This window comes from Lithobates pipiens, unplaced genomic scaffold (assembly GCF_037356315.1).
Source record: "Lithobates pipiens isolate NorthernLeopardFrog02 unplaced genomic scaffold, aLitPip1_a1.2 Scaffold_22, whole genome shotgun sequence".
NCBI classification, from domain to species: domain Eukaryota; kingdom Metazoa; phylum Chordata; class Amphibia; order Anura; family Ranidae; genus Lithobates; species Lithobates pipiens.
Window position 1 is genome coordinate 296,833,398 of NW_027507784.1, and position 20,552 is coordinate 296,853,949.

The 20,552-nt window shown below is 41.6% G+C and overlaps 1 protein-coding gene across 1 annotated transcript in view; it reads left to right on the forward strand.

Annotated features, from left to right (window-relative positions):
- Positions 1-20,552, forward strand: part of JPT2 (Jupiter microtubule associated homolog 2) — a 54,499-nt gene that overhangs the window by 17,018 nt on the left and 16,929 nt on the right. Inside the window, exon 2 of the mRNA XM_077449180.1 lies at positions 15,358-15,506. Coding sequence (XP_077305306.1) covers positions 15,358-15,506 — 149 coding nt within the window. The remainder of the gene's footprint in view (positions 1-15,357; positions 15,507-20,552) is intronic.

Here is a 20,552-nt window from a genome sequence, read left to right on the forward strand (position 1 = left end):
AGCCCAGATCACTGACTGGCAGTTGGCTCAGGCTCTCAGCATGCTGCTGAGAGTCTGAGCCAGCCGCTCCCATGCCCTCCACAGCCCGGCGCTCCATCGAGCACTGAAAGGGGCAAAGCACAGAGCGGTCACTGAGAGTCATCGCTCTGTGCAGTCCCAAGGACGGAGCAATCAGCGGTCCTCGCTGTTTTGGTGTAAAGCCGGCTGGAGATGGATGCAGCATATGGGATCAGTGCTACAGCCGTCTAGGTGAGTGTTTGTTTTTGTTTTTTTTAACCCACACTTTTATTTTAAGTATCCAAGAGCAGTGCCTGGGGATAATGAGATTATTCAGACAAGTCTGCTACCTTTGGTCATTCTTAAGGTGCCTGCTAATTGGGTGTTAATGTGTTGGGTTCTTTAAGCCTGCCTGGCTTTTTTGTTCTAAAGAATTGCTGTCATTTTAGTGCTCATGCACACGGACGTTTTAAAAAACTGGCTGAAAAGCTAGCTCCGACGCCTGGAAAAATCGTCGTGATTTTTACCGCGTTTTGCATTGGCGTTTTTTAGCGTTAAGTAGCTTTTTTTTAAGAAACACATCTCTTGGCTATAGGACTCAGAAAACAAAGAAAATATGTTGCGCGTTTATGCGCGTTTGTGCGCGTTTTCCCGCGATTCGCGTTTTTACAGCTCTAGCTCCACGCCACGGAACGCACTGGTCCTGGGTTTTTTTTTACAGCTTAAAAACTCCTATGCCATTTGCAGCTCAAAAACGCCTAGGTGGGCATGAAGCCATAGACTAACATGGACAGGCCTTTTTAAGCTGCAAAAAAAGCTAAAAAAAGCGGCTGTAAAAACGTCCGTGTGCATGAGGCCTTATACTTCTGAAAGCTCAAAAGTATGAAAACTTTGCTACAGATGTCCTGGCCTTTCTACTCTACAACACCCAAGCATGCTTGGACTATATGATGTTTTGCGTACATCAGAAAATATAGGGTTATGATTTGCCACTTATTGAATGTATACAGTCTGATTTATCTCAGTAGAGTGTATGTCAGGAAGAAATCACCAGTGTATTGTCTTCAGCACATCTCATTGGGATAAGCCAGGTACACACTAGCAGTTTGTTTTTGTTGAACCCAGCGGGCTGAACAAAAAACTGAAAAGCTTGGGAGGAGCCACTTTACTAACAATCTGATGTTAGTACAGCAATCTCCTCTGCTGAGCTATTGTATTCTGATAGGTGGATAGCCCCTCCACCAGAACACACTGGACATTGGCTGAGAGTGCTGATTGGATGCTGATCAGCAGACTTTTTTTTTTTGTTATTCTTTGCTAAACGAATAAACAAAAGACTGGAAACTTTTGTTTTTGTTATAAAATTTTGTAAATACGTTTTTTTCTTTGTGTTTTTCTCCTTCACTGATGGGCACTGATAAGGCAGCGCTCATGAGGTGACACTGACGATGGGCACTGATTAGTGGCACTAATGGGCACTCATAGGTGGCACTGATAGGCGACACTGGGAACTGATGCTGTACTGATGGTCGGCACTGGCAGGCATTTTACAATGCCACTGATTTGGTATTTCCCTGGTGGTCTAGGGTGGCATACCTGGTACTCCAGTGTGGTGGCCATCCCTGGTGGTCCTTGGCTGGCATCTGAGGGGGGGTTGTGCTGATAAACAATCGGCACAGACCCCCCGCCAGGAGAGCAGCCGATCGGCTCTCCTCTATTCGCGTCTGTTAGACGGGAGTGAGGATAAGACTATCAACTGCTCTTCCTGTTTACATCGTGATTGGACACGTCCGGTCAGGATATCGCAACCACTTTGCCGACGTCATATTGCTATATGGCGGGCAGCAAGTGGTAAATACGTCATATACATGTAACATACAAATATGTATTTGGCCAAATATAGCATTTGGTAAAGTTATGCATGTTTTTTCTAAATTGGCACAATAAAGGTTTTGTTTAGGATGCCCAATTCCATACAGCAGCCTAACACTAATCTCACCTTTTTAGGCTCTTTGCAGATTTAAGACTGAGCCTCGAGGGGGGTTGAACTATGTCCTTGAGTTTAGTATTGCTAAAAGTGGATGTTAGAGATGTTTGGAAAGTAATGACTGCAGAGTGAAACAGAATGCATTTCCTTATTTATTAAGTAGAAAATGGCCTGTGTTGCAGTTATGTTATATAAACTTTTTCTGAAAGCGGAACTAATGGAGATTGTTTGTTTTGTTTGTTTTTTTTTTTGTTTTTTGATAGAATAAGGGAGGGCCCTTCTTTCCTCCCTCCCTTCTTTCCTCCCTCCCGTCTTTCCTCCCTCCCGTCTTTCCTCCCTCCCGTCTTTCCTCCCTCCCGTCTTTCCTCCCTCCCGTCTTTCCTCCCTCCCGTCTTTCCTCCCTCCCGTCTTTCTTTCCTCCCTCCCGTCTTTCTTTCCTCCCTCCCGTCTTTCTTTCCTCCCTCCCGTCTTTCTTTCCTCCCTCCCGTCTTTCTTTCCTCCCTCCCGTCTTTCTTTCTTTCCTCCCTCCCGTCTTTCTTTCTTTCCTCCCTCCCGTCTTTCTTTCTTTCCTCCCTCCCGTCTTTCTTTCTTTCCTCCCTCCCGTCTTTCTTTCTTTCCTCCCCCCCGTCTTTCTTTCTTTCCTCCCTCCCGTCTTTCTTTCTTTCCTCCCTCCCGTCTTTCTTTCTTTCCTCCCTCCCGTCTTTCTTTCTTTCCTCCCTCCCGTCTTTCTTTCTTTCCTCCCTCCCGTCTTTCTTTCTTTCCTCCCTCCCGTCTTTCTTTCTTTCCTCCCTCCCGTCTCTTTCCTCCCTCCCGTCTTTCTTTCCTCCCTCCCGTCTTTCCTCCCTCCCTCCCTCCCGTCTTTCCTTCCTCCCTCCCTCCCGTCTTTCCTTCCTCCCTCCCTCCCTCCCGTCTTTCCTTCCTCCCTCCCTCCCTCCCTTCCTCCTCGCCTTCTTCCTTCCTCCCTCCCTTCCCTCCCTCCCTTCCTCCTTCCTCCCTCCCTCCCTCCCTCCTCCCTCCCTTTCCTCCCTTCCTTCCTTCCTTCCTTCCTTCCTTCTTTCCTCCCTCCCTCCTCCCTCCCTCCCTCCCTCCCTTCCTCCCTTCCTTCCTTCCTTCCTTCCTTCCTTCCTTCTTTCCTCCCTCCCTCCCTCCCTCCCTTCCTTCCTTCCTTCCTTCCCTTCCTTCCTTCCTTCTTTCCTCCCTCCCTCCCTCCCTCCCTTCCTTCCTTCCTTCCTTCTTTCCTCCTCCCTCCCTTCCTTCCTTCCTTCCTTCTTTCCTCCCTCCCTCCCTTCCTTCCTTCTTTCCTCCCTCCCTCCCTTCCTTCCTTCCTTCCTTCCTTCTTTCCTCCCTCCCTCCTTTCCTTCTTTCCTCCTCTCTCCCTTCTTTCCTCCCTCTCTCCCTTCTTTCCTCCTCTCTCCCTTCTTTCCTCCCTCTCTCCCTTCTTTCCTCCCTTCTTTCCCTTTTTGAGAAAGGAAAAAATGGTAATGGTAAACTGGGGAAAATCTCCCTAATGGCAACACGGACAACAAAAAAGCCTGAAAGGTGTTGTAATTTCTCTTCATTCCATCCAAAAATGTAGTTTTGCTTCACTTATACTTGAAGTGTTTAGTAGCCTCTGTTCTTGTAAAGCCACTTCTTGGCTGAGTGCAATCTTCCTGCAATAGAAGGTTTGGACACAGACCAGGAGATCACTTCCTCTTTCTTCTGTCATCTGCTGCAAATACTATAGAGGAATATGTATCCTGCAGTGCTGCATACATATTTGGTTCTTGTGTGTTGTCCAGTCAGGTCTAGTGTCTGATTTCTGCCTCCTATCCGTACACCCTTCTCACATGTGTTGTTGGGTTTGTTTTTTTTTTTGTAGTATTATTACTAAAATTGTATTCAGATTATAACGCAGAAGAAGCAGAAGTTCTAACAAAAAAAATTATAGTTGATACAATTAAATTTGTAATATACTGCAAAATCAAATAATATCCAATACAATAGGGAACAGTTTGTTAGCCTAATATCCAATGAGACATGCATCTAATTCAACAGGATGTAATTTTCAGAGAGTTAAAGGGGTTCTAAAGGGGGTCTTTAAAAACGTCTAGACTTGGAGCATTTAAACATGCAACCCTTTCATGTAGCGAATGTTGGAGAAATCTAATTGGCAGTTAAGTAGTTGGTCCGCAGTTTCAACACTTCAGCATTTACAATAGGACTTACAGCTCAAATCGGGCTTTAAAAAGAAGAAATAAACAAATCCATGAGCTGCGGTACTTCACCTGGATTCCCCCCTTTTCTTAAGCTTGTATGATGTAAGGTTAACTAATCCAATTTAGACAAAAGCCTTTCACTAGTTGGCAGATCTGTAATGTACAGCTGCTAAATTAGAAGGCTGTCCCAACTTTTTTTTTTTTAAAAACCCTGTAGATTAGGGGGGAGCCTGTGACTTCAGACTTCCATAGTGCAGTATTCAGTGGCCTAGCAGCCAATCACTTGGCCTTAGTTCTGTCGCCTAGGGACAGGGAGGATCATGGAAAGCTCTGAGCAGATTTCTACTTTGTGAAAATTGGAATTTTTTTAGGGGCTGCAGCAGTGGATGAGCTCAGCAGAGAAGCATTGGAAGGGTAAGTATAGACTCCTTATGAAGCCTTCTATCAAGTGTATCTGATACTTTGCCTTGTTCAGGGAAACGGGGTCATTGTAAGATGCATTTAGTTATTTTAAATTAAAAAGGAGTACACAGATGTTGATGAATATTAGATGAAACTGTACTTGGTGTAGTGTTTTGGGTCTTTGTTGGATAGCCCTTTAATCACTTTAGCTCCTGGCCTTTTTATGACACTTTTGTTTACATGTAGATATCAGTATTTTTTGCAAGAAAGTTAGTTTGAACCCCCAAACATGTGTGTTTTTTGTTTTTTAATATTTTTTTTTTTTTATTGTAATTGCGCTATTTAATCAACAGTTGAAGTATACAAATTAAGGTATGAGTAAAGCTAGATACAATGACATAAGTATATGGCAGCTCAACATGTGTTGGGGGGTTATATATATATATATATATATATATATATATATATATATATATATATATATATATATATATATATATATATATATATATATATATATATATATATATATATATATATATATATATATAATATTTTTTTTTTTCACTGAAATATGCTGAGTTTTAAGACTTGTCGCTGTCATTACTTTTAGTGTTTGACGAATTTCCCACACAAATTACTATCGCTCAATTCTTGCGAGTGATTCTAATTTATTATCGCTGTTTTCTAGCTGGTCTATAACCACTTTTGATGTAAATGGACAATCTTCAGTTTCCTGACATAAAGAACAGTATTTATAATACAAAACTGCATGCAGGACACTGGACAAACCACTAGGGACAAAGGGGATGTGTAATTATTTGATACAGTATACTGTAATATTACATTATTGTATCCTTCTTTTTTTTTTTTTCCTACTTTTTGAATTTGGCACCGAACTTTGCCCCCGTGCGTCACAGCACTCGCAGGGAACGGAGCCCAGCACTGTGACAGATCGAGCGAGACCCGGCGGTTCGCTGACCATAGCAGGGAGACATCGCTGGATCCAGGGGACAAGGTAAGTAACCCCCTCCATGGATCCAGCGATGCGATCCCGAGTTTGGCTCGGCAATACCGCTTATGGTAATTAAATCTCACCCCGAGCCAGACTCTGGAATACCGCCAGGGAGGTTAAATGTCATGCTTTAAAAATTGCTCACGTGTGTGTTCAACAGTGACAAACGACATATATTTTACTATCTGTTAGTGACACTTTTTAAAAGCCTTTACAGGTTACCACTTTAGATTTACACAGGAGATCTAGTGCTAGAATTGCTGCCCCTGATCCAACAGTTTGTGGTGATACCTCACACGTGTGGGGGATGCTGTGCGTGCGGGACTGATGCGTGCATTCGCCTTTGCATGGGAGGACGGGCCCACTGTAAACGTGTGTTTGTTTTTTTTGTTTTTATCACTATTATTACTGTCACAAGGAATGCAAACATCTTAGGCATGCGAAAGGTATTCAATTTTATTTATTTTTTTACATTTTATTTTGGGAGAGATCTGGGGTCTATAAGACACAAAAGCCCTCCTTTTTGCCCTTTAAAATCATTCAATCACACCAAGATCGATAAGTTTGAATGCTTTCCATTTTTGAAAATGGCGCAGTTGACATCCGAGCAAACCGGAAGTAATGTCAGGTCGTTGCTTCTGGGTTACCATAGCTGAGAACCAAAAAACTGATCCGGTTTTTGATCGGCGCTGTGATCAGCCGGTGGAAGTTCCAGCTGGTCGATTGGGACTCCTGGTTGGACAGGAGATTCCAGTAAAGCGATGGGAGGGGCATCGCCTCCCTCTGCTTGAAAAAGCAATTCTTGTGCAAAGAGTTTTTTTACTGTTCAGTAGAACAATACAGTAGCATTGATGGTCATAGCATGGAACAAAGAAAACGGAAAACTTCAAAAAGGGATAATCCAAGTTGCAGTGAATTGTTCAGGCCTCTGAAGGCCAAAGGCAAATACGTATAACCAGCACTGGGTTATTGTCCTCTCATGTGACCTTGGGTTTTGACATAATGCTGCACCCGATTATTATTTTTTTTTTTAAGTAGTAAGTCTTACCGACTCATAAGTGAAGCGATTTATCGAGCGGAATATACAGAACCTATATCTTCTTAGGATACTATATAAATATATGTCAAAAAACAAAGAAGAAAGAAAGGCTTTTTACCATGTAACCATCCCATCCAGGTCTGAGCCTGGTGGATCTGAGAAGTACAAAGAGGAGTAGGGGAGAAAGGGGGAGGAGAGTAATTAGAGGTGTAGAAAAGGAAAAAAGTGATTAAAGGGGGTGGGGTGGTCTGTGAGGCGGGGGAACAGAGACATGCTAGAGTGAAAAGAGCATTGGGTTGAATCTAGAAGGGTGGTTATGAGCCACCCAAGGTTGCCAAACCCGGAGTTGAAAAAGCAATTCAGCGGCTAGCTAGCTGCTAGGATTGCCTTTACAGGAGAGTCTAAAAAAATTATGATACCAGGAGCAGCTGCAGGCATTATCTCAGTATAACTACTTGAAGTCTAGCAACGTACTGGTAGAAGAACTGAACTCTGGGGGCTGTTCCCTTAAAAAAAAAAAAATTGGTGGCAGAGGACAAATGATTAGTTACCAGTATTTTCTGTAGACTCTCTCTGCAGCTGATCTTTCTGTGTGGAGGTGACTTTCTTGGTAGAGACGGGAGAAAATTCAGCAGGACAATAGAGACCTCACTCCAGATCTGCTGAGACTCGCAGTGATGGGATGCAGTGCCTTAGGCCGCGTACACACGGGCGGACTATCCGTCCAACTAAGTCCGTCAGACAATCCGACAGACAGTCCGTCCTACTTTTGAATGAACGGACTTGACCACACACGACGAACAGACAGTCCGCTGAAAGCTTGCGCGATGACGTGTACAGCACGTACGACGGGACTAGAAATTCGACGTCCAATACACTGCAATGCAACCTTCGGCCGTGCAAATCCTTTCTGAGCATGCGCCATACTTAGTCCGTCGAACTAGCCTACTCACGAGCGGACTGTCCGCTGAAACCAAGTTTGGACGGACAATATTACGGAAATTTCCGAAAGACTTAGTCCGCCAGACTGTCCGCTGAAAAAGTCCGCTGAAGCCCACACACGAGCGGGTTGTCCACTGAAACCCGTTTCAGCGGACTAAGTTGGACAGACAATCCTCTCGTGTGTACGCGGCCTTAGATTGCACACTGCAGTGATGAAGCTTTGAAGCTGTACACATAGGAGTGCCTAGGCACACACAAATACTAGGAAATGCACTATTTCTCTGCATGAATTCCAAGACAAAAGGTACATTTTTTACTGATACTGCTTAGAGCCGGTTCACACAGCGGGCGATGCGAGGCGACACGACTCGCCTCGCCTCGCTCTCGCAAGTCGCCCCCGTTCTGTACAATGGAACCGTTCTGAGAGGAGCGACTCGAGTCGCTCCGACTCAGAAAAAAGGTTCCTGTACTACTTTTGGGCGACCTCGGGGCGACTTGCATTGACTTCTATACAGAAGTCATCTGCAAGTTGCCGCTGAGGTCGCGGCGAGGCAAGTCGGAGTCGCCTCGCATCGCCTGCAGTGTGAACCGGCCCTTAGACAAAATCAACCTTTTTATATATTTTTTGTTTTTTATAACACAGCAATACTTCACTTTCATTTAAGGTTCTATCCAACTTTGAACTACAATTTTTTTTTTTCTTTATTCAATGATGGTAGTAGTTGTACTTCGTACAGTATTTACACCTGCTTTGGCAATAAATATATACATTGTTAAATTCCTGTTGCGGTATAATGCTTTGTTTATAGCATTTTATGTGGTATGTTGAGTATGACGTTATTTCATAATCGGAGGGTGGTTTTTGACTGTTTGTATTGGACATACTATATATTGTCACCCTGATAATTAGTTCGATTTTTATAGAGCGTGCTGTTCATTTTTATTTTTACTAGATGAATGTCGGTGTTTATAGAGCTTTGTCCCATTTATCTGCAGTGTCTGGTGGCTGTTCCGTCTCTTTCATGTGTAATCTTTGTAAGAGGCTTGTGACATTGTGTCATTAGTGTCCTAGTGGAGCAGTAAATAACTTGTGTCCTAACATGTTACATTGTGTTTATTTTTGCCTCCTGACAAGCAGGACACAGGCTGGCCCCACACTGGATTGTCAATATGAGTCTATGAAGAGTCTGGCAGCTTCATACATAGAAACTAAGCTGTAGCAAGCAGATACCTATATTTAACCAATTGGGCTATCGGAGCAATTTTTTTTATTTTATTTATTTTTTACATGTAAAACAAAAAAAAAAATTAAGCCCCCAGAACATTATATATTTTCTGAAAGTAGAGGCCCTGTAGAGTAAATGGTGATGGTTATTAATTTTTTGTTTCACATATTTGCGCAACTGTTTAATAAATGCACATTTTCAGGAAAAAATATAATGCATTTTAGTGCAAAACCACACCATTATAATACCAATTTTTGGTTAAAAGATAAGGTTGCATCGAGTGAATGTTAAAATCATAAAATTGCATGCGCCTGTAATTTTGCCAAAAACTATGGTGCCCAAAAATTCCCATAGGTGACGCTGGCTAGTGTAGTGGTATGGCGTGTGTGTGTGTGTGTGTGTGTGTGTGTGTGTGTGTGTCTCTCTATAATCTCTCTTTTTTTTTTTGTTTTTTTTTTTTCTTTATAGCCGTCACAAGCGGTTAATAAACCCCTGTGTAATACCATTAGTAAGGTGACTGGAACGCTTTATGGAGACATCAGGGGTCTAATAGGCCCCAGTGTCTCCCCCCTGCCCTTCATACCATCTAACCAAGCACAGATCGGCTTGGTTAGAAGTGTCCCCTGGCTGTGCTGGCCAGGAAAGGGTGCATCTGAAACCAGAAGTGACATCACTTCCAGTTTCACTGTTTGCAAGTGAGATGGAGGCATGAATTTGCCTTGGTCCCACTGCAAGCTCTCTCCCCCAGCCGGCGAATGCGTTCCCAGGCAGCTGGCTCTGTGAAAGTGGTCGGCAGCTATGGAGCTGCCACGTCCTGTTCACTTTGAAGCCCGTCGCCGACTGAACAAAGCAATCGGCCTGCAACTATGACCCCTTTCACACTGCCAGCGGGCTGCATTATTGGTGCTTTACCATCGTTTTAATGGCACTTTCATCTGCTAGCGGGGTGCTTTTAACCCCCGATAATGGCCAAAGAAATGTTAACTGCGCCCGAAAAGCAGTGCTTCAGCAGTGGTGCCAATTCGTTTCAATGGGCAGGGGCGGTGTATGGGGCGCCCCTGCAGCCAACACCTGTTGAAATACCTGAATAGCAGCTACATCTGATTGGACAAAGCCACTGTTCAGCTGACAGTTTTCTGCCCGACTCCTTCAATTTTTTTGATCAAAGGATGCCAGGCTTGAGGTTGGTGACAGGGCTACCCAGGTAGTGAACTACTGAGGTTTGTGTACCTTGCATTAGAGGAAATCTCACTTGCCATAAAGCAATAAAAAGACCACTTAGTAGTGTGCTTAACCTGATTAGATCATTTATTCAAGTAGACCTAAAAGGATCTGATTTAACTGATTAGAGTCGTGTATCTGTCTGCACTCTGACCTCTAAGGACCTGTCTGGGTTAACCCCTTTTGGGGGAAGATGTCAGCTGGATAGGAATGTCTGCTTATGATTTCAGCCAGTCAGTATCAAGGACGTCTGGGTTGTTACTCTTTCTCCCCCCCCCCCCCCCCCCCCCGAAATTTACACCTCATACATGCAAGTGCGCACAAAAGTCCGTTTGCATATTGTGCAGCGTGAGAATGTAAGAATAAATTTGTGCAAACTAAAATACATGCACAAAAACGTCTGAAATTACAAATGAAAACTTAGATGCTCAAATAGGAGCCTAATGTGCAAGAAGCCGAATATAGTTACATAGTTAGTCAGGTTGAAAAAAGACACAAGTCCATCCAGTTCAACCTTAAAAACAAATAAATAAAATAAAATAAAAAAATCGTACAATCCAGATACCCAATTGTATGCCCACAATTGATCCAGAGGAAGGCGGAAAAAAAAACCAGCAGAGCATGCTCCAATTTGCTACAGCAGGGGAAAAAAATTCCTTCCTGATCCCCCAAGAGGCGATCGGATTTTCCCTGGATCAACTTTACCTATGTTAGTACCTAGTTATATTATGTACCATCAGGAAAGTATCCAGGCCTTTCTTAAAGCAATCTACTGAACTGGCCAGAACCACCTCTGGCGGGAGTCTATTCCACATTTTCACAGCTCTAACTGTGAAGAAACCTTTCCGTACTTGAAGATGAAATCTCTTTTCCTCTAGACGTAAAGAGTGCCCCCGTGTCCTCTGGGTTGACCGTACAGAGAACAACTCAACACCAAGTTCACTATATGGACCCCTAATGTATTTGAACATGTTGATCATATCCCCCCTTAATCTCCTCTTCTCAAGAGTGAATAAATTTAGTTCCTCTAATCTCTCCTCATAGCTGAGTTCTTCCATGCCTCTTATCAGTTTGGTTGCCCTTCTCTGCACTTTTTCCAGTTCCTTGATATCCTTTTTGAGAACTGGTGCCCAAAACTGAATGGCATATTCCAGGTGAGGTCTTACTAATGATTTGAACAGGGGCAAAATTATATCTCACTCTCTGGAGTCCATACCTCTCTTAATACAAGAAAGGACTTTGCTCGCTTTGGAAACAGCAGCTTGGCATTGCAAGTTGTTATTGAGCTTATGGTCTACCAAAACCCCCAGATCCTTCTCCACCATTGATTCTCCCAGTTGTACTCCCCCTAGCATGTATGATGCATGCATATTCTTAGGCCCCAAGTGCATAACTTTACATTTATCAGCATTAAACCTCATCTGCCACATAGTTGCCCAATTAGACAGTGTATTGAGGTCGGCTTGTAAATTGGAGACATCCTGTAAGGACGTTATTCCACTGCATATCTTGGTGTCATCTGCAAAGACAGAAATATTACTTTTGATCCCAGACCCAATATCATTTATAAAGATGTTAAAAAGTAAGGGTCCCAGCACTGAACCCTGGGCTACACCACTGATAACCTTAGACCATTCAGAGTAAGAGTCATTAACCACTACTCTCTGAATTCTCTTTTAGCCAGTTTTCTATCCATCTACAAACTGATGTTTCCAAACCTGTAGACTTTACCTTACACATGAGCCGTGTGTGGGGAACTGTATCGAACGCTTTTGCAAAATCCAAGTATACCACATCCACCGCCACCCCTCTGTCCAAAGTTTTACTTACCACCTCATAAAAAGAAATCAGATTTGTCTGACAACTTCTGTCTTTCATGAATCCATGTTGTCTGTTGCTTAAAGTGTTTTTGTTCAGCAAGAACTCGTCGATGTGGTCTTTTATTAAACGCTCCAGTATCTTCCCAGCTATAGAAGTTAAGCTAACAGGTCTATAGTTACTTGGTAAAGACTTTGATCCCTTTTTAAATATAGGCACCACGTTCGCCCTGCGCCAATCCAGTGGGACTATTCCCATCATTAATGAGTCCCTAAAAATTAGATACAATGGCTCTGAAATTACAGAGCTCAATTCTTTTAGGATCCGTGGGTGGATGCCATCAGGTCCAGGTGCTTTATCCACCTTTATTCCGTCTAAGTATTTCTGGACCATATCACTTTTGAGCCATTGTGGATCATTTGGGGCTGTGTCACTATCACCCCCATTATGGACATGAGCTCACCCATGCTCTTTTGTGTACACAGAGCTGAAGAAAGTGTTTAATAAATTAGCCTTCTCTTTGTCCCCAGTCACCAACTCTAGATTGTTTTGTAAAGGGCCTACATGCTCAGACTTGACCTTTTTACTATTAATATATTTGAAGAATTTTTTGGGGTTTGTCCTACTATCCATATGTTCCAGTTAAAGCAACAACAATCCATTTGGTATGTTGGCTTTTAAAGTGTTTGATTTGGAGACTGGAAGGTCCTGTGCAGATGTAACATAGTTGCAATATTTCGGTTGAAAACTCTCCATGGAGAAGTCAAAGCTGAATACATTTCTTATTGCTGTGTATGGAGCTTCTATATCTCCTCCCTCCCCCGCAGACAGATCACTTGATCTCCCCTGGCAGAGATCCTCTGCTGACCTCTAATTTTATATCTCGGAGGTACTTTTAGACTGTGAAATGATTGCCAACTCATCACTGTGCAGTCACACTGGATGTCAGGGTTATCTAGACTGTACAGAGGCCTCACTGCTCGGCTCTGTCATATGGTATCTATCAATACTGTATGCTTTCAGCTCTTGTATGTTACGTACTGGATGACCTCCATAGAAACTTTTTTTTTTTCTTATCTAGCACAGAAATAAACACCCTTTTAGTTCTCTTCTCTGTTTTTTTTTTTTAGTTCTCTTCTCTGTATTCACAAAAACACCATATATTTTGTTCAGTTCATCTGGAGAAATGGCAGTACCTGAAACCTGCTGTAATACCAAATTTCCAGCTGAAAATAGGAGGCAGGTGGGTGAGGAACTTAAATGGGTTTAGTATAACACGGATTACAGCACAGATCAGAAAGCGGGGTGGTGCAGTCTGCCTAATTTCAGGCTCTGAATCGCGTCTTTAATTCATGGGATGTCATTGCCAGCCATTAATCTTCAGAGTTGGGCCGCCCATACACTAGAGCTGCACAATTATTGGTTAAAAAAAAACGTGAACTCGATTCAACCTATATATATATATATATATATATATATATATATATATATATATATATATATATATATATATATATATATATATATATATATATATATATAATTTTTTTTATATATTTATTTATTTTTTTTAAGGGGAACTCTGCTTTAACCGCTTAAAGTCTAAATATTTTTCTGACACTTGTTTCTTAAGTTAAAATCCAATATTTTTTTGCTAGAAAATTACTTGGAACCCCCAAACATTGTATATATTTTAGCAGAGACCCTAGGGCGTCAAATGCTGCAATATTATTTTATGTCTCACGGTATTTGCCCAGCGGTCTTTCAGGTGCATTTTTTTGGGAAAAAATACAATTCAATGAATTTAAAAAAAAAAAATGAAACCGTAAAGTTAGCCCAGTTTTTTTTTTTTTTTTTTTTTTTTTTTATGGGAAAGATGTTGCGCCACAAGAATCGTGATCTATCTTCTAAGCAAAAAAATTGTGTAATTTTAGCCAGAATACCATACACCATGCAAATTTCCTTCCTGCAACCCCAGAAAGAAATTTGTACGATTTTTTTTTTTTTTTTTTTTTTTTTTTTCCCCCCAGCTTTTTCCTCCGTTACACTTTTTCGGATCGGAGCGGGTCGGATGTCAGCGGACATGTCACCGCTGACATCCGACGCTCCATAGAGCTCTATGGAGCACCCGTTCAGGTCCGCCTGAAAAACTGACAGGCGGGCCTGAACGGGACGTCAGTGTGAAAGAGGCCTTAAGGCTTTTTTTATTTTATTTTTTGTAGTCCATAAACTCCCTTATGTTATCCATGCACACATAGGCTGTTATCAGCAGAACTTGTGGGTTTTAAGAGGAGTTTTCAGCTGTAAAAATGCTCTAACTCTGATAAAAGCTTAAAAACACTGAAATTGTGGCCATTTGGCGTTTTTGATCAGTGCTTTTGTGGCAGTATAGTTTTGCTAAAAACACTACAGTTAAAATGCTTCAAAGCAAAACTCATTCTAAAGCTAATGCTACTGGCGTTTTTATAACATTCAGTGTTCATGAGGCCTTAAGCAACTGTCACTAGTAAACAAAACAAAAAGTGATTATAAAGGTTTGTGTGAGTTTAAGTAAAATTATTATTATTATTTATTTGTTTTTTTATCTCCTCCTGTGCAAGGGTTTTGCATAGTGTGGCCCGATCCTCCTTTTCTGGGGTCCCCTGTGGTGCCCCTGGCTCCTCCTTCTCGCATGCCCCCTCAGAGCCGCTTTCCATGGGGGCACTCATGCGGGCGTTCTCCCGAATCCCGCTGCTGCGTCCATTGACACCGGCATCATTGGATTTAACTGATATTGCCATCAATCTATCTAATGAGGACCCGAGGCGCTGGCAGTAGCTGCTGTGCTTGTCCCCATCACTGGAATGATCGGCTCAAAAAAGAAAAAGGGGGGGGGGGGGGTGCTGCAGTACAAAAGGTTTTTTACTTAATGCATAGAATGCATTTAAGGTGAAAAACCCTGAGTATTTACAAGCCCTTTAAAAGCCCAGTCTGAAAAGATAATGGGGGGTCAATATTTACTTTAATATTTACCTTCCCACTGTGCCTATCTTCCCTGCAACCATCACAATGCTGAGTGTTTAGGATGCCTGATCCTTGCATGCTTCAGTTCCACCCACCTGCCCCTACGTCACTACTGCGTCCTGTTGTGACGGGTAGAACTATAGCTTGCAGTGGAGGATCAGGCACCTCCGATAGATCCACATAACATCGCGGGGCATTGTGCATTATGGATGGAAGCACAGCATCCAGAGGGGGACCCAGCACCACCAGTGGAACTAATGAACACCAAAGTGGACCAGGCATCCAGCGCTACCAGTAGTGTCAGATGCTGAAGATTCTTCAGCAAGTGGTGGGTTTTCTTACAAGCTAGGTTGTTTAACCAAAAAAAGCCATCCAAACCGGCTGCTGGGCACACAGCCACATGTAGGCTGCTTTCTATTGAACCGGCCAATGTCGCCTGATATTTAGCCCATGTGTTCTTGGCTTTCAAAATATATTTATGCTGTGCTTTTTGTCTTTTCCTCTTGCAGAGTGTTGAAGCCCCCAGGAGGCGGATCAAGCTGCATTTTTGGTGCTGCTGAAGAGACCTCCGTTTCAAGCCGACAACACAGGATGTCCTCCAATATCTTCGGGCCTTCTGCAGAGGCTGACCATGCACCAAAGAGGTCCAACCCTCCAGGTTTGTGTTTAGTGGGTGAGGAGACTGTTTACACCAGTAACTATGTAATTTACCTATAAACTATTAGCAGGTTAGTTCAGAGATGAGCAAGGAAACCAAAGTAATTGTATGGAGGCCACAAATGAGCCTATGCAGTGAGTCTCCCCCCCCCTCCCCCAGTTCTGTTAAGGAGCACAGACTTGTCCATTGTCACACAGCCATTCAAGCAGCATGTTAAAGCATACTTCCCTTTTTTTTTTTTTCTTCTTCTCTCTCTCCATGAATGGAAATTAGTGACATATGACACACCCATGTCTCGTTTCTCTATTCACAAACAAATTGCAGAAATGAGTGATATCCATGACACGACATGGAACGATGAAATATTTGTAGAGCGGCATGATTCGACTAGTCTGGCTTGCAGGTTGAATATGTCTGTAATCTGAGACCAGATTATTTATTTTTATTTTTTTTTTATTCAAGAAATCTTGCCTCTCTGCTGACCAATAAATATGAAAGGAAAATTTAGTTGTGTCTAGTATTTAAAAAAAAAAAAAAATCTGGTTGTCAGATTGCAATTTTATTATTGCTAGTTTATTTTAAAACCGTTTGTGCAGCCAAAACGTACTAGTCCTGCATTGTGTTGGGAAGGATATTGAGTTTTTACTGCTATCTGAGCTCCATCGGAGAGATTATCCTTTACTGAAGGTCCAGTCACACCAATGGCCAATGCACTGTGATAACGCACAAAATGCATTTATTTTGAAGGGTACCCCAGCATTGCCTTGCATATTGAAAAACTGCTGAAAATGCTGCATGCACCATTTTTTAATACATTGTGCCCTAGGCGGGCTATTCAAATGAACACTTTGCGGTAGACTGGGTTGGTAAAAATGGGACCATACTGTAATGTAGGGCTGCAACTAACGATTATTTTCATAGTCGATTAGTTGGCCGATTTTTTTTTTTTTTTTTTTTTTTTTTGTTTCGATTAATCTGTTAATGACCTTAAAAAAATAAATAAAAGTGGGTCAAATTGACGTTTATTTTCAACCACAGCGATGGGACAATTTGGAAATGATAGAAAACTTCTTAGTCAAAGGAATTTTCAGACAATGTATGCGGTTTTCGTTCAGAAATTACCTTAATTTTAAAAACAGAATGTTAAAAACAAGTGAAAACTGCAAACCAAATTCTTTCATTCATCTAATGTACAAAGATTTTTCGTCTGAATATTCTCATCTGAAAATGGATCCGTGTGACCAGCATAAGGCTCGGTACACACCCATGCAGTTTGCTTTTGATCTGTTTCTGCAGTGCTTTTTGCTGTACGTTTTTTTTGATTTTTGCGCACATGAGATTGTACTGCAATTTGCATTTTTTTTTTTTTATATTTTTTTTTTTTTTTTTTTAGCCAGATTAAAAAACACAAGTTTCTGCAAAAACGCATGACATGCTTTTCTGCAGCTTCTCCATTGAAGTATATTGAACCAATAAAGCACCATTTTGCATTAAAAGTCCCTGACCCTTTCAGATGTGAACGTGTCCCATAGGAAGCCATGTAAATGAACTGTAATGCATTTCTGCAAAAAGCACCAATAAACGCATAGATGTGAACCAGGCCTAAGACGTTTACTAACATAATGGGTTTTAAAAAAAACTAAAATTAGCCCTTTTATAGTAGAAAAAAAGCAGATCACTACTGTAAGCATTTTTTTTTACTGTAAAACAGTGAAAGTAATATTTACAGTACCGATTATTTGCTCTTTGTACTATAAAGGGCTCATTTTTTTTTTTTTTTTAACCCCATTATGTTACTGGCCAATTAATCAATTATGAAAATAGTAATCCATTTAATTTCATAATCGATTAGTTGTTTCAGCCCTACTGTAATGTAAAAGAAAAGTTTTGGCTTATAAATCCCGAGAAGATTCCAAAACTAGTATGCTTCATGCATATGGGTGTATTTGCCCATACTGCATACCGCAGTGTATTTTTGTTCTCGGAATGTTTTGGTACTGCATACAGCTGCCCATGGATATGAATGGATGAAGGTGGCTTTGCGGAACTATGCACTAGATAAAGTGGAACATGCTGAGAAAAATATGCAGTGTGTGTGTTTTTGTTTTTTTACTCTGCATGGTTGAATGCACTCATGCCCATTAGACAAATCTCTGGAGCTATGCAGTGACCTAAAAATAACGGCTAGTGCCAAGTGGTTGTTTTATTGGTTGCTGGCTCCCAGATTTTTTTTATTTATTTTTTATTTTTTGTTGGGGTTCGGTTCAATAACCAACACTGGGAAATCTGTCTGCTAATATTCAGAGGCTTATTTCTAAAATGTCCCTAAAATGTTCCTTTTATTTGAAAAAAATGGATACGGTATGTTAGGGCAAAAAAGCAGGGCAAACACCAGCTAATGACAAAAGATAAACACGTCTGCTGACTGCTTTTAGTCTGAGGTCTGATCATCCCTGGATGGGTTTTAAATGCAGTGACTGAGATTATGCTTACAATTAAGTCATCTTAGATTTTGTGGGTATGTACCACCATAGTGTATATGAGATTAAAAATTATTAAAAAAGTTACCGTATATACTCGAGTATAAGCCGAGATTTTCAGCCTCTTTTTTGAGGCTGAAAGTGCCCCCCTCGGCTTATACTCGAGTCATCGCTGTCTGCCCGCTCGATCAGCGTGTCGAGCAGACAGACAGCGGCCATTCTATAATTCAAAAGCCGCGCCTCCGGCTCCGCCTTCGCCTGTGATAGGCGGAACACTGAATTTCCCAGCAGCCTGTGTTCCGCCTATCACGGACATCGTATCATCCTCGTACTACGGACGAGGATGATACGATGTCCGTGATAGGCGGAACACAGGCTGCTGGGAAATTCAGTGTTCCGCCTATCACATGCGAAGGCGGCGGCGCAGCTTTTGAATTTTACAATGGCCGCCGAGGCGCCGACGAAGAGGGCACGGGACGGAGGCAAGGCAAGGCAAGGCAAGGCAAGGCAAGGCCACACACAGGGATGGACAGGCATGTCTCACCCTCGGCTTATACACGAGTCAATAAGTTTGCCAGTTTTTTTGGGGGTAAATTGGGGGCCTCAGGATGTTTTAAACACTGTTTATAGAGGTTTTTGTCTTTTTTTTTTTTCTACCTCTAAATGACCCACAATATTAGCGTATGTGTCCATGCACACATAAGCGCTTAAGGCAAACAAAAAAAACCCCCACTTTCTGCGCCTAAAGACATGTAAACGCATCCAAATCCATATAAGTGCGAGGCACATCAAGTGCTTGAGCTTTCATTCATTTCATTGGCAAGAATAAACTAATATTCCTGCCAATAAAATGAACGAATTCCCAAGTGCTCGTTGCTGCTAAATGCATTTGCAAGAACGTGACTTTAGGTGCATATTTTGGCACTTTTTTTTCACCGGGCGTTTAGAAGAGCTGAGCAAACACCCAATGTGCCTGAGGCCTTAAATATCTGTGTATATGTATGTATATATGTGTGTGTGTGTGTGTGTGTGTGTGTGTATATATATATATATATATATATATATATATATATATATATATATAAATATATATTAAATATGCATGTGTGTTTTTATTATAAATTATGGGTGTCAGACTCCATTTTATCTCGCGCAGCATCAGCAGTATTGTTGCCCTCAAAGAGCCAGTTGTGAACTACCTACAAAGTGCAGGGTTTAGGGATGCGCTATGCGCAGAGTTCAGGCATGCGGTGCGTTATGTGCAGCATTCAGGAGTGCGCTACGTGCAGAGTTGAGGAGTACTTGAGGGATCTGCTAGAGTTGTGAGCTGCCCAAAGCAAAGTTGTGCTTGTAAACACAGAATACTTCTGTGTTTTACAGGTGACAGTAGGGAGCAGGGAATGGAGGGTGAGAGCCAGAGGTGCCACATTCCAGCTGAATAACTTGGTGTGGGAGCCAAGTTCAGCCCACGGGCCTTGTGTTTGACATGTGTTATAAATCATATATATGGTTTCAGAAATATTTGTGGATTTGTCTGTTAGGCAAGAAGTCCGGGCTATGACATATTGATATTTATACAACTTTGGACAGTGTAATCCAGATGTACAGAGCAAGTATTTATTTATTTTTGTATTTCCAATGTGTGATTAAGAAATGGTGTGTATATCTATTCATCTATCAGTACCGTGCAAAAGTTTTAGGCCGGTATGACCACCCTCTGCCTTCAAAACAGCACCAGTTCTTCTAGGTATACTTGCACACTGTTTTTTGAAGGAATTCGACAGGTAGGTTGTTCCAAACATCTTGGAGAACTAACCACAGATCTTCTGTAGGTGAAGGATGCCTCACATCCTTCTGTCTCTTCATGTAATCCTAGACAGACTCAATGTTATCAGGGCTCTGTGGGGGCCAAACCATCACTTTTTAAGGACTTCACCCTGAAAATAAATCTTACGGCAAAAAAGAGTAAATGGTAGGAATTTACCTACCCCTCCATGGATCACACAGGTGCACTTTTATAAGAAAATATATACAGAATCTTAATTTCTAACAAAATATTTAAAAACGCATATCAAAATGTCATGGCTCGTATACTGATACCAACAATCATTGTCCTTTACAAACATGCATGCATCTTAGAATCCATTTTTTATTTTTTATTTATTTTTATTTTTTTATCCTGCGCATTTAGGAGGTCCTGAAGAAGTGGTTACTTCCGCAAAATGTGTCGACTGTAACGCCTTGCATGTTTGTAGCAGACAATAATTGTTGGTATCAGTATGCAAGCTATGACATTTTTTGATATGGGTTTTTAAATCTTTTACTTTTGAAAATGAATATTTTGTGTATAATTATTTTTTTTTTTTTTTTTTTTTTACAAAAGTGTACTTGTGTAATCACAGGAGGGGTTTTTAAAAGCCTATTTACTTATTTTATTATTTTTTTTTTTTTTTTTTTACTGTATATTCATTACAAGGATGATGCACTCCACTGGCACATCTTTCTATTTGGAACCTCCCTTGCACACATCCAACAAACAATTTTTTATTTTTTTTGATGAAAATTG